This window comes from Staurois parvus, unplaced genomic scaffold (assembly GCF_062004578.1).
Source record: "Staurois parvus isolate SC_StPar_1 unplaced genomic scaffold, SC_StPar_1.0 ptg001859l, whole genome shotgun sequence".
Lineage (NCBI taxonomy): Eukaryota > Metazoa > Chordata > Amphibia > Anura > Ranidae > Staurois > Staurois parvus.
The window spans coordinates 152,501-167,450 of NW_028319655.1; the positions used below are offsets into that span (position 1 = coordinate 152,501).

At 47.4% G+C, this 14,950-nt stretch overlaps 1 protein-coding gene and 1 pseudogene across 6 annotated transcripts in view; both read left to right on the plus strand.

The window, feature by feature from the left end:
• The window catches only part of LOC149434014 (uncharacterized), a 130,970-nt gene extending 117,892 nt beyond the window's left edge, over positions 1–13,078 (plus strand). For all 6 annotated transcript variants that reach the window (XM_089664217.1, XM_089664219.1, XM_089664216.1 and 3 more), the window contains one exon: positions 6,712–13,078. In XM_089664217.1, the coding sequence (XP_089520343.1) occupies positions 6,712–6,873 (162 nt within the window). In that variant the 3' untranslated portion in view covers positions 6,874–13,078. The remainder of the gene's footprint in view (positions 1–6,711) is intronic.
• Positions 7,082–14,735, plus strand: LOC149434015 (uncharacterized; annotated as a pseudogene).
• Positions 14,736–14,950: the final 215 nt, after the last annotated feature.

The following is a 14,950-nucleotide window of genomic DNA, read 5'->3' on the forward strand; positions in this document are numbered from 1 at the left end:
AGGGAAGGTGTGTCAGGACAAGTCTGATCATTGGAGGAGAGCAAGCTGCGTTCTCAACACAACCAGAAAACTGACCATGCTGTGCTCTCATGCCTAGTGTGGTCAGGTTTTAATAGGAAAGCAAGAGGGACTGGCAGGAACAACAGGGATGTCACACCAAGGAAGCAATACAGAGAACAGCAGACTTTCCCATACAAGTACATGGTACTGGCACAGATCAGGGATATAAAATGTTTGATTTACATCTTCTCTAATGACATATATGTCTTACATCAACGCAGCAGGTTTCCTTTTGTTAAGGCTCCCACTTGTCCCTGCTGTTGAACCTGGCAGTAGACCCTTTATTTCCTGTTGATCCCGCCAGTAGAGCCTTTATTTCCTGTTGATCCCACCAGTAGAGCCTTTGTTTCCTGTTGATCCCGCCAGTAGAGCCTTTATTTCCTGTTGATTCTGCCAGTATAGCCTTTATTTCCTGTTGATCCTGCCAGTAGAGCCTTTGTTTCCTGTTGATCCTGCCAGTAGAGCCTTTGTTTCCTGTTGATCCCGCCAGTAGAGCCTTTATTTCCTGTTGATCCTGCCGGTAGAGCCTTTGTTTCCTGTTGATCCTGCCAGTAGAGCCTTTATTTCCTGTTGATCCTGCCAGAAGAGCCTTTATTTCCTGTTGATCCCACCAGTAGAGCCTTTATTTCCTGTTGATCCTGCCAGTAGAGCCTTTATTTCCTGTTGATCCCGCCAGAAGAGCCTTTATTTCCTGTTGATCCCGCCAGTAGAGCCTTTATTTTCTGTTGATCCCGCCAGTAGAGCCTTTATTTCCTGTTGATCCCACCAGTAGAGCCTTTATTTTCTGTTGATCCCACCAGTAGAGCCTTTATTTCCTGTTGATCCCACCAGTAGAGCCTTTATTTTCTGTTGATCCCGCCAGTAGAGCCTTTATTTCCTGTTGATCCCGCCAGTATAGCTTTTGTTTCCTGTTGATCCTGCCAGTAGAGCCTTTATTTCCTGTTGATCCCGCCAGTATAGCTTTTGTTTCCTGTTGATCCTGCCAGTAGAGCCTTTATTTCCTGTTGATCCCACCAGTAGAGCCTTTATCTCCTGTTGATCCTGCCAGTAGAGCCTTTATTTTCTGTTGATCCCGCCAGAAGAGCCTTTATTTCCTGTTGATCCCACCAGTAGAGCCTTTATTTCCTGTTGATCCCACCAGTAGAGCCTTTGTTTCCTGTTGATCCTGCCAGTAGATCTGTTATTTGTCCACATCCTATAACAGGCCAAGCTGTCCAGTAAGAATGGCAGTTACAGAAAGAAGTCCCGGTCTCAGCTGCTAAATGGATGTCAATCAAGGAGCGGCGGAAATAGATTGCAGCTGATTGGATGACAACGCTCCTGCAGCAAAGGCAGCTTGAGGGCTCGTTGTCACCCTATTAAAGGAAGGCCCCAGAACGGCGGAGACTGGCAGGACCAACAGGTGCTTATTACAATATACACCTCCTTTGAGAACTGAAGGAAAGGGGCGGGGCTAGAGACAGTCAGGCTGGGGAGGAAAGGGCAAGATGGTGCTAGACGTCCTCCAGGAAATGCTGGGGAATGCAGTTCAGGCACCTCCAGCACTGAATGTATGTAATGACAAGGGGTGCTGGAGGGTCTATTGATGCTGGCTGCTGAGGGATCTATTGTAGTTGGAGGGGTCCTTTTTTGCATGGGGGTCTATTGTTGCTGGGGGTCTGTTGTTGCTGGTGGGGAATCTATAGTTGCGGGGTGGAGGGATCTATGTTGCTGGGAGCCACTTGTTGCTGGGAGGGATCTACTGTTGAGGGAGAGGTCTATTGATGCTGGCTGCTGGGCGATCTGTTGTTGCTGCTGGGGGTCTGCTGTTGCTGCGGTGGGATTTTGTTGAGATGAGTGCACTGTTGCTTGGGGAGTCTTTTCTTCCTGGGGAGGATATATTGTTGTGGGGGGGTGTCTATTGTTTCTGGGGAGGTCTATTGTTGCTGGTGGGGAACCTATTTTTCCTCGGGGAGAGGAGTCTTATGTTGCTGGAGGGGTCAATTGTTGCTGGGTGTGATCTACTGTTGAGGGAGAGGTCTATTGATGATGGCTGCTGAAAGATCTGTTGTTTCTTCTGGGGGTCTGTTGTTGCTGCAGTGGGATTTTGTTAAGGAGAGTCCATTGTTGCTGGAGGAGTCTATTATATCTGGATGGGGGGGTATATTGTTTCAAGGGGGGTTTATTGTTTCTGGGGAGGTCTATTGTTGCTAGTGGGAACCCTATTGTTCCTGGGGGAGAGGGGTCTAAGTTGCTGGGGGGGATTCAGATATTGCTGGGTGGGATCTACTGTGGAGGGGGAGATCTGTTGATGCTGATTACTGTGGGGTCTGTTGTTGCTGCTGGAGGTCTATTGTTGCTAGGGTGGGATTTTGTTGAGGAGAGTCCATTGTTGCTGGTGGAGTCTATTGTTTCTGGAGGGGGGGGGGATATATTGTTGCAGGGGAGGTCTATTGTTGCTGGTTGGAAACCTATTGTTCCTGGGGGAGAGGGGTCTAAATTGCTGGGGGGGAGTCAGATATTACTGGGTGGGATCTACTGTGGAGGGCGAGGTTTATTGATGCTGGCTGCTGGGGGATCTGTTGTTGCTGCTGGAGGTCTATTGTTGCTAGGGTGGAATTTTGTTGAGGAGAGTCCATTGTTGCTGGTGGATTCTATTGTTTCTGGGGGGGGGTCTAAGTTGCAGGAGGGAGTCAGATATTGCTGGAGGGATCTACTGTGGAGGGCGAGGTCTATTGATGCTGGCTGCAGGGGGATCTGTTGTTGCTGCTGGAGGTCTATTGTTGCTAGGGTGGGATTTTGTTGAAGAAAGTCCATTGTTGCTGGTGGAGTCTATTGTTTCTGGGGGGGGGGGGGATATATTGTTGCAGGGGAGGTCTAATGTTGCTGGTTGGAAACCTATTGTTCCTGGGGGAGAGGGGTCTAAGTTGCTGGGGGGGGAGTCGGATATTGCTGGAGGGATCTACTGTGGAGGGCGAGGTTTATTGATGCTGGCTGCTGGGGAATCTGTTGTTGCTGCTGGGGGTCTATTGTTGCTAGGGTGGGATTTTGTTGAGGAGAGTCCCTTGTTGCTGGTGGAGTCTATTGTTTCTGGGGGAGAGGGGTCTAAGTTGCTGGGGGGAGTCAGATATTGCTGGAGGGATCTACTGTGGAGGGCGAGGTTTATTGATGCTGGCTGCTGGGGGATCTGTTGTTGCTTCTGGAGGTCTGTTGTTACTAGGGTGGTATTTTGTTTGCGGAGGGGGGGGAGGTCCATTGTTTCTGGTGAAGTCTAGTATTGTCAGGGGATCTATTGTTGGGGGATCTGTTGTTGCTGCTGGGGGTCTGCTGTTGCTGCGGTGGGATTTTGTTGAGATGAGTGCACTGTTGCTTGGGGAGTCTTTTCTTCCTGGGGAGGATATATTGTTGTGGGGGGGTGTCTATTGTTTCTGGGGAGGTCTATTGTTGCTGGTGGGGAACCTATTGTTCCTCGGGGAGAGGAGTCTTATGTTCCTGGGGGGAGTCAGATATTGCTGGAGGGATCTACTGTGGAGGGCGAGGTTTATTGATGCTGGCTGCTGGGGGATCTGTTGTTGCTGCTGGAGGTCTATTGTTGCTAGGGTGGGATTTTGTTGAGGAAAGTCAATTGTTGCTGGTGGAGTCTATTGTTTCTGGGGGGCTGGGTGGGGATATATTGTTGCAGGGGAGGTCTATTGTTGCTGCTTGGAAACCTATTGTTCCCGGGGAAGAGGGGTCTAAGTTGCTGGGGGGAGTCAGATATTACTGGGTGGGATCTACTGTGGAGGGCGAGGTCTATTGATGCTGGCTGCAGGGGGATCTGTTGTTGCTGCTGGAGGTCTATTGTTGCTAGGGTGGGATTTTGTTGAGGAGAGTCCATTGTTGCTGGTGGAGTCTATTGTTTCTGGGGGGGGGTCTAAATTGCTGGGGGGAGTCAGATATTGCTGGAGGGATCTACTGTGGAGGGCGAGGTTTATTGATGCTGGCTGCTGGGGGATCTGTTGTTGCTTCTGGAGGTCTGTTGTTACTAGGGTGGTATTTTGTTTGCGGAGGGGGGGGAGGTCCATTGTTTCTGGTGAAGTCTAGTATTGTCAGGGGATCTATTGTTGGGGGATCTATTGTTGCTGGGAAGGGGTTATATTGTTTCTAACTGCATGGGGATCTATCTTACTGCTTTTTTAGTTATTGTTTAAAAATAACTAAAAAAATGATACTTGGTTCTTGGTTGTATGGTGCTCATAGGTGGGAAGGGGGCGGAGACAAGGGGTGACTCAGAAAAGGACTCTGGAAAAGGTGACCTCATGGTGTCACATTGATGATCAGGAGATCTGTCTGTGGTCACGTTGGCGGATGGTGGGACGAGACTGCAGAGCGCCCGCTAGCAACACCCGGCTCAGTAGAATCCATTGGGATCAAAAGTCCCCCCAAAAAAAGCCCCGCCGACCGTCCGCAGCCTGACCAGCCGCCATGACGCTCGGCAGACATCTCTGGGGCAGATCACCATCCGGATCATTCAAAGGAAGAACGAACCAGACGGGATCACATGTACAATTATCACGCGAGCCGTCCGTCCCTCGGCGGTATTTATAAAATCACATTTTGTTTCACTTTGTAGCCAGAGTTTTGGGTTTTTTTTGTACATTCGACGCATAAAAATCGCATTTCCATTTAGATTTCCTATATAAATAATCCAGCACCAGTGACACCAAGGCTGCGTTCACACTTGTGCAACTTGTCACGGGACATAAAATCGGACAAGTCGTAGCCAGGGGCGGACTGACCATTTGGAAACTGGGGCACTGCCCGAGGGCCCGGGTTCAGTAGGGGGCCCCATGAGATGCCCCTGGTACCTTTTTCATAGGCTTTTTTGAGTTTGGGCAAGGACACAGGGGCCCCATCATCCCCTATTGCCCGGTGGCCCCATGAGTTGTCAGTCCGCCCCTGGTCGTAGCCCATTGTTTTCAATGGCACCCGTTTGGATCTATGTGTCCTAAAGTCGAAGCGACTTTGAAAAGGTTCCTGCAACTACTTGAGTGCCGGAGAGTGTAAAGTCGCATCAAAGTCGTACTGGAAATCTTCGGGGTCGCACTAATGTGAACGGAGCCTCGCTGTACCTGTGCCAATGTTTAATTTACAAGCGCCTGAGTTTTTTTGGGGTTTTTTTTGCACATTTGCTGTTTTTAAAATCTCGAATCATCATTTTATCGTGGGAATGGAAATCGAGTGGACCTGTTTTTATAAGTATAGCTTTTTGGAGGCTGCAGGGAGATCAGATTACACACTCTGCTGAATGACTCAAAGAGCAGGGAAATACCTCTCCACCTTTCTCCTAGCAGAATAAACTCACATAGACCATCTCTATCACTCCTCTGTGCACAGGACTGGACCAGCATGCTTTGCACACAACGAATTTTGCATGGGCCCTCATATAAATGGTATATAGGACACTATATAAACCTGCAAGCTTCCTGCCTTGTAAAAAAAATGCCCATAAATCATGATCTCTTCCGTTTAATGCCATACAGCTGTTTGCTTTCGGCCTATCTCTCACTGATTGAAACTCACAGTGAAGCCATCTGACTTAACAGGCAGGGAAGGGGGAAGGGCAATCAGTGTGTCATATTGACTCTTTTATTATTCACATCAAATCAATAAAATATATATATGAACCCTAAAATATTACAAGTAGACCTAAAGCTATTTTTGTTTTCATTTTTGATAGAGTAAAGGAGGGTTAGGTCAGTTTTATTTACATCTGTGTCCTATTGGGGGAGATTTCCCTTCACTTCCTGTCCCATAGCTACACTAGGAAGTGAGAGGAAATCTCTCCAAAGTGAGGGAAATCCCTGGTTGTCACCATAACTAGAGAGCCAGTTGGAAGACGTGCCCTCTACTCAGTGGTGTATTTAGGTTTTGTGCTGCCCTAGGCAACACAAAAATCATAAACCTCCCCCCCCCCCTGCGGAGGGAGCCTGATACCAACCAACACCACCCCCCTGACCTCCCCATCCGAGAAAGCCTTCCACTAAAGTGGCAGCCCGCAGCCTCTCTCGGATCCCACCTGGTCCCCATGCCGCGTGTGTCCCTTCTTCTGTCCCTTCTTCCGGGGAGTGGTGCTGCCCCCCTGAAAAATGCTGCCCTTGGCAAATGCCTTGTTTGCCTTGTGGTAAATACACTTCTGCCTCTACTACTCTTGTGGCGACAACTCAAAATTTGGGATTTTCATTCACTCTTGATGATAATGGTCGCCAGGACAAATAGAGAGGGTGAATCTCCCTAATGGGGGCCACAGACAGCAATGAAAACCTGACCTGACGTCTGACCCAGGGGCGGACTGACCATTTGGAAACTCTGGCACTGCCCGAGGGCCCGGGGTCAGTAGGGGGCCCCATGAGATGCCCCTGGTACCTTTTTCATAGGCTTTCTTGAGTTTGGGCAAGGACACAGGGGCCCCATGATCCCCTATTGCCCGGGGGCCCCATGAGTTGTCAGTCCGCCCCTGGTCTGACCCCTCTTTAAAAAGCTGAAAACAATCATTTTGCCTTTAGTTATATTTCAAGCAAATCCCCGTAGGATCCCCATGACCAGCATGTTCTGGGGAACGGCCATGGGTCCCCACCAGACCCCATGTCATTCAGTGCTTTATCCAGCTCACAGTATCCTTCTGTCTTCCAGGAGGACCCGAACGCTCCTCAGAAGGTCCAGGATCTGCCCAAGGCTTGCCTGAAGGACGAAGAACCCTTTAACATTCAGAACTCTCTCTCGCCCAAGCACGAGTGCAGCAAAGGGGATCCAGACATTGTGGACGTCAACTGTGTCCTTAACAACCTGACATGAGGAAAAGGATTTGACGGAGGAACCTGGCGGAAGATGTGTGTGCCATCTTCTCTGAACTTCTCCAGTGCTGGAGGTGGAAGTGGCAGCACAGACCACAGCCCCCTCCAGCACTGCAAGGGGTTTCTTGACTCATTACCACACCACCCCTCTAATGTGCCCCCTATCCCTGGCATGCTTTGGTGTATTTTGTACAGAGATATGCAGAACGATGAACCCGTGTTATGGAGGTGATGAAAGACCACATCTGGTGCACAGTGTATGGGCGGAGATAGATTGTGTCACCTGGTGTCTCTTGTGAGTAGACGCTACAAAGAGGAAACATTTATCGGATTTAGTGCCTGCGTACACGGAGTGCCGGTCAATTCAGAACTGCTTTTCTCTCCATACTAGTCAATGGGAATGCAAAAGCAGCTTAGGAAGGTCAAATACAAATGTCTGATAGCAAAAATTCATACTCAACAACTAGTCACGGCGAATCAAAGGCCACAAAGCATTCCTCGACTTCCTCGAGGTTCCTGATGGTCAGTTGGTGGTTTGCCTTATTATTGTTTTGTCCTATTTTTAATAGTTGTTCTTTTTTTTCCCCATTTTTACTTCATTTTTGTTGTAACTTTTATTTTGAAATCTATAGTTCCTCAGGTGTCTGATGCTGAGTGTCCCACCGGGAGAAGACAAAAGCTTCCCATGGTAAGGACGGGAAGTTGTTTGTTTCCTCCACCTCGTCCCCCAACCGAGAATTGTAAGCTTCATATTAAGGGGAAGTGACTGAAAACCAATTAATGGGAAACGATAGTATTTTTACAAAAAGATACGTTGTTCACGTTAATTACCTTTTGGGTTTGTGCTAATGCATCAAAAGCCTTCTTTTTGTATATAGTTTATGTATACAGTATGGACATGGGGACAGTCGTAGTGATACATTGACTGCGTTTTTTTTTTACATTTCCTCCCCACTACAAGTCTGTGGGTCAGATCTGACTGCAAACAGCGGACCTTCTGTTGGGTTAATCAAGGCTAAGATGGTAACCACATTCCCTCGTAAAAAAAACACCACAAGGGAGGCAACCTTAAAATGTTATATAAGAAATACAAAAATGAAAGGATGGAAGACAAACAAGTAAAGTGTAAAAGCGACATAACTTAGTCTATCGCTGAAAACACTCTATAGCAGCCATTCTTGACCAGGGTTCCGTGGCACCCTAGGGATCCTCAAGCTGTGGCTAACTGAACTCCCATCTGATGGTGCATTCACAGATCCAGGTGCATCAACACTTGGCAGAGTCAGTAGCATGACATCAACTAGCCAAAACTAAGGGGGCGTTCCTCCCATTGACCACTAATATAAGGGACATTCTTCCCACTGATCACCAATGTAAGGGACATTCTTCTCACTGACCTCCAATGTAAGGGACATTCTTCCCACTGATCACCAATGTAAGGGACATTCTTCCCACTGATCACCAATGTAAGGGACATTCTTCTCACTGACCTCCAATGTAAGGGACATTCTTCCCACTGATCACCAATGTAAGGGACATTCTTCCCACTGACCACTAATGTAAGGGACATTCTTCCCACTGACCACCAATGTAAGGGACATTCTTCCCACTGACCCCCAATGTAAGGGACATTCTTCCCACTGACCACCAATGTAAGGGGCATTCTTCCCACTGACCACCAATGTAAGGGACATTCTTCCCACTGACCGCCAATGTAAGGAACATTCTTCGCATTGACCACTAATGTAAGGGACATTCTTCCCATTGACCACTAATGTAAGGGACATTCTTCCCACTGACCACCAATGTAAGGGACATTCTTCCCATTGACCACCAATGTAAGGGACATTCTTCCCACTGACCACCAATGTAAGGTGCATTCTTCACAGTGATCACCAATGTAAGGGACATTCTTCCCACTGACCACCAATGTAAGGGACATTCTTCCCACTGAACACCAATATAAGGGACATTCTTCACACTGACCACCAATGTAAGGGACATTCTTCCCATTGACCACCAATGTAAGGGGCATTCTTCCCACTGACCACCAATGTAAGGGACATTCTTCCCACTGACCACCAATGTAAGGGACATTCTTCACACTGACCACCAATGTAAGGGACATTCTCCCCACTGACCCCCAATGTAAGGCACATTCTTCACAGTGATCACCAATGTAAGGGACATTCTTCACAGTGACCACCAATGTAAGGGACATTCTTCACAGTGACCACCAATGTAAGGCACATTCTTCACAGTGACCACCAATGTAAGGGACATTCTTCACAGTGATCACCAATGTAAGGGACATTCTTCACAGTGACCACCAATGTAAGGCACATTCTTCACAGTGACCACCAATGTAAGGGACATTCTTCCCACTGACCACCAATGTAAGGGACATTCTTCCCACTGACCCCCAATGTAAGGCACATTCTTCACAGTGATCACCAATGTAAGGGACATTCTTCCCACTGACCACCAATGTAAGGGACATTCTTCCCACTGAGCAACAATGTAAGGTACATTCTTCCCACTGAGCAACAATGTAAGGAGCATTCTTCCCACTGAGCAACAATGTAAGGGACATTCTTCCCACTGACCCCCAATGTAAGGGACATTCTTCCCACTGACCACCAATGTAAGGGACATTCTTCCCACTGAGCAACAATGTAAGGGACATTCTTCCCACTGACCACCAATGTAAGGGACATTCTTCCCAATGAGCAACAATGTAAAGGACATTCTTCCCACTGACCAGCAATATAAGGGACATTCTTCCCATTGACCCCCAATGTAAGGGACATTCTTCCCACTGACCACCAATGTAAGGGACATTCTTCCCACTGACCCCCAATGTAAGGGACATTCTTCCCACTGACCACCAATGTAAGGGACATTCTTCCCACTGACCACCAATGTAAGGGACATTCTTCCCACTGACCCCCAATGTAAGGGACATTCTTCACACTGACCTCCAATGTACGGGACATTCTTCCCACTGACCCCCAATGTAAGGGACATTCTTCCCACTGACCACCAATGTAAGGGACATTCTTCCCACTGACCCCCAATGTAAGGGACATTCTTCACACTGACCTCCAATGTACGGGACATTCTTCCCACTGACCCCCAATGTAAAGGACATTCTTCCCACTGACCTCCAATGTACGGGACATTCTTCCCACTGACCCCCAATGTAAGGGACATTCTTCCCACTGACCCCCAATGTAAGGGACATTCTTCCCTCTGAACACCAATATAAGGCGCATTCTTCCCGCTAACTACCAATGTAAAAAAGTTGAGAAAAGTGCTCTATAGTTTCCCTTTAAATAATGTCCTTCTCCTAGTGATGGAATAGTCTGCTCTGTGTTGATTGGACTATAGCACAGTGATACCCCTCAGTCTAGTCTTTCCTTCAGTTGCCCAATACTAGGCACCGTTCACCCTGAAAGATCGACTATCCCCCAATAGTGCCCAGCTGGTGATAAAAGAACCCAAATTTTGAATATTAGACCATCTACTAAGTGCATCAGCCAAGCCTCCAATCCCCCCATTGGATGTTATAGTAAAATACTGGCCACCAATTACCTATCAGTGTCCTCTTTTAGGTAAAGTGCTCTTCTGCCAATAAAGAACCCTCCAGAGGGGAAAAGTCACCAGAGCCTGATGATGGTTGCGTAGAGCACCTGCAAGTGTTAAACTCAACTCCTAGCACTAATTTGCAGAAGTCCCCCGTTGTCTCGGTGAGCCCACTCTTGGCTCTTGGGTTTACAGCTGGTTATAAATGTGATTTGAATCTTCGGATCTCGGGGTGAGTAATCTTCACATCCCTGGGATTCGCTTTCAGGTCCTCCTTAGACGTTAACCTAAAGTGCACCTGTCCTCAGCCTGTAAGCAGCTAACGTGTTTAGAATGGGCTAAAATTAGTGCACGATGAACAGGAAAATAATATAAGAGAAGTATATTATATAATAGAAATGGACAATAAATAAAAGCATAATACACAAGTAAAAAAAAAAATTAAAAAATAGTTAAAGTAGCATGAGACGGGAGTCAGCCTTGAGTTTGATACAAACGATCTTAAGGCTGAGGACCTCCCATGAATTAAATAGCAAAGATTTTTCGGTAGACACGGCAAGAAGCTCTCCATAATCCGCGCCCTCCGGCGACGTTACCTTACGGGAATGTAATATCTTAATACTTATCTTGATGTAATCCTCTTTTTTCTAATCAGAGAAGAGGTATAAATAACTGTTAATATGGGGTTTAAAGTGAGGGAATGGCTGGTTGTGAGGACGGAGCGCTGTGCCCGTTACTTATCGACCTTTTATCTTGTCTGGCCTCGTACTGAGAACGAGGCTGTAAAACATGGTTTTATCCATTTAATACCATTGCAGGGTGGTACTGCTCAAGGCGGCAGTTGGTGCGGGGGGGAGATATGGGGTCTATCTTTTCCCTGAGATCCATTGATACATGGATAAACTATATTTGTATCAATGGCCATTGTATCACTAATGCCTGCCGACAAATCATTACCCAAGTAGAGGACAACGTTTGGGAAGAGCTGGGTCATCCACAAGACAACCTAGGCAGAGATGGCTAGGACTCGATTAATGCCCATGGAGTCTGGATTCAACCTTCATTCTCCTACAATAACCCAGGAATCAGTTGAAGGGTGTCAGGACTATTGCTATTTCCTTGCTCCTTGCCTAGGGCCCAGTGAATGTCCATGGAGCCCAAATACAACCTTCATTCTCCAGCATTAACCCAGGAATCAGCTGAAGGGTGGCAGAAACAAAGCCATTTCCTTGATCCCTGCTTAGGGCCCAATGAATGCCCATGGGGCCCAGATACAGCCTTCATTCTCCAGCATTAACCCAGGAATCAGCTGAAGGGTGGCAGAACCAAAGCCATTTCCTTGATCCCTGCTTAGGGCCCAATGAATGCCCATGGGGCCCAGATACAGCCTTCATTCTCCTACATTAACCCAGAAATCAGCCAAAGGGTAGCTAGGCTAAAGATGTTTTCTTGCTCCTTGCCTAGGGCCCAGAGAATTCTCCTGAGGCCTGGATTCAACCTTCATTCTCCTGCAGTCACTCAGGAATCAGCTGAAGGGTAGCAAGGCCAAAGCTGTTTCCTTGCTCCTTGTCTAGGGCATGGGGAATGCCCATGGGGCCTGATACAACCTTCATTCTCCTGCAGTCACCCAGGAATCAGCTAAATAGTAGCAAGGCCAAAGCTGTTTCCTTGCTCCTTGCCTAGGGCATGGGGAATGCCCATGAGGCCTGATTCAACCTTCATTCTCCTGCAGTCACCCAGGAATCAGCTAAATGGTAGCAAGGCCGAAGCTGTTTCCTTGCTCCTTGCCTAGGGCATGGGGAATGACCATGGGGCCTGATTCAACCTTCATTCTCCTGCAGTCACTCAGGAATCAGTTGATGGGTGGCAGGACCAATGCTATTTGCTTGCCACTTGCCTAGGGCCCCCTTCTTCTTTATTCCATCTCTTCTTTTAGGGGGAGTTTAGTAAGAAAGAGGCCCAAAAAGGAATTATTTCCAGAAATGGTCGCATTGAATTTTACCATCACGGAGATTAGAAGTGGCCAGAGGAAGCTATTGCATGTTTGAGATGGCTTATGATTGGCCTTCTGACAGGATGTTGGCTCAGCGATAACGTTTCTTGAGCTTTGATATTGTTGCTAAATTTTGACATAATGGTTCCTGAGTGGCTGAACTCGGCTAGCTATCTGTGCCAGTGATTGGTCGTCAGTGGCCCATGGATGTTAGCTATGGGTGTTGGTCACATAGACACAAATGGTGAAGAACATCATCCATAAATGTTTCCTCTTTGGTACCAATTCAAGGGACATCCATTAACCGTGCCACAATCAATGGCGGAGAAGGCTGATCAGAGCCTGCCGCCCGCTGGGCCCACTGTAAGAGAAGTAGACAAGCATTAGACATGTGATGCGTGTTGTTTGGCGTGTGCGTGTGTGCCCTGCGTGTTTCTGTTTCCGCTCCAGTCAGCCACGTTGCCCTTGTTCTACCGCGATGTGTGATTTCTTATAAGACAACAAATGATAAAAAAAAAAAAAAACCTTTGCTGCGCGCAGCTGAATTTTTTTGTACTTTCACCCGAATTTTTTTGGAAATACTGTAAAAAATAAAAGGAGAATCCGAATAAAAAAGTTTTTAAACTTACCAGCAGTCTCCATTTTTACTGAAAGAAAAAAAAAAACCTTGAAGACATCATCATGGCCTGTTATGGCTGGGAAAGGTTTGTACACCCTTCAGCTTTGTGCTCCTTGGTTTGGCCTACATGGCTCCATATTTTTACAGGATCAATTACCATTTAATGGGGGTATGAAGGCTGAATAAACTAAGCCTGGGAATTTCTCTGGCAGTGCATGTCACTATAATGCTGGAACCAAATAGCAGGACTCCTGTATACCTTCTAACAGCAATAAATAAAAAAAGGACTGGCACTTCCTCAAGCTCTGAATGGTTGACCAAGTCAAAATGAACAGGCAGCATGTAATCTGATCCTAAATCAGCTCACTGCTGCCCTCTGTGTGCAGTCTGTACTGCTGCCTCCCCCTTATTTCCCCATATGTTACATTGGATCACTGTTGGAGAGTGAGCCCAGTGGTTGACAGGGGTATAGAGCTCAATAAATAATGAAAAATAGGCACAGACATGTGAAATTCACATCTCCGGTCATAGAACTGCCCCACTCTTCCTGAGAATGTCTTCATATCTTGGTTACACTGCCCCTGTCCTCTTACAGAACTTCAGGCATACACTATATGGCCAAAGGTTTGTGGACACCTGACCATAACTCCTAGATGAGCATATTGGACATTCTACTCCAAAACCATGGCCATGAATATACAGTTGCCCTCCTTTCCCCATGGTCATGAATATAAAGTTGCCCTCATCCCCCCATGGCCATGAATAAAGAGTTGCCCTCCTTTCCCCATGGCCATGACTATAGAGTTTCTCTCCTCCCCCATGGTCATAAATATAGAGTTGCCCTCCTTTCCCCATGGCCATTAATTTAGAGTTGCCCTCCTTTCCCCATGGCCATTAATTTAGAGTTGCCCTCCTTTCCCCATGGCCATGAATATAGAGTTTCCTCCTCCCCCCATGGCCATGAATATAGAGTTGCTCTCCTCCCCTATGGCCATGAATATCAAGTTGCCCTCATCCCCCATGGTCATAAATATACAATTGCCCTCCTTTCCCCATAGCCATAAATATAGAGGTGCCCTCCTTTCCCCATGGCTATGAATATAGAGTTGCCCTCCTTTCCCCATGGCCATGAATATAGAGTTGCCCTCCTCCCCCATGGTCATAAATATAGAGTTGCCCCCCCCCCATGGCCATGAATATAGAGTTGCCCTCCTCCCCCATGGTCATAAATATAGCGTTGCCCTCCTTTCCCCATGGCCATGAATATAGAGTTGCCCTCCTACCCCATGGTCATAAATATAGAGTTGTCCTCCTCCCCCCATGGCCATAAATATAGAGTTGCCCTCCTCCCCCCATGGCAATGAATATAGAGTTGCCCTCCTCCCCCATGGTCATAAATATAGAGTTGCCCTCCTCCCCCCCATGGCCATAAATATAGAGTTGCCCTCCTCCCCCATGGCCATAAATATAGAGGTGCCTCCTTTCCCCTTGGCCATAAATATAGAGGTGCCCTCCTTTCCCCTTGGCCATTAATTTAGAGTTGCCCTCCTTTCCCCATGGTCATGAATATAGAGTTGCCCTGATTCCCCCATGGCCATAAATATCAAGTTGCCCTCATCCCCATGGTCATAAATATACACTTGCCCTCCTTTCCCCTTGGCCATAAATATAGAGTTGCCCTCCTCCCCCATAGTCATAAATATAGAGTTGCCCTCCTTTCCCCATGGCCATGAATATAGAGTTGCCCTCCTTTCCCTATGGCCATGAATATAGAGTTGCCCTCCTACCCCCCATGGCCATAAATATACAGTTACCCTCCTCCCCACATGGCCATTAATATAGAGTTGGACCTGCTTTGTGGCTATACCATCCTCCACTCTT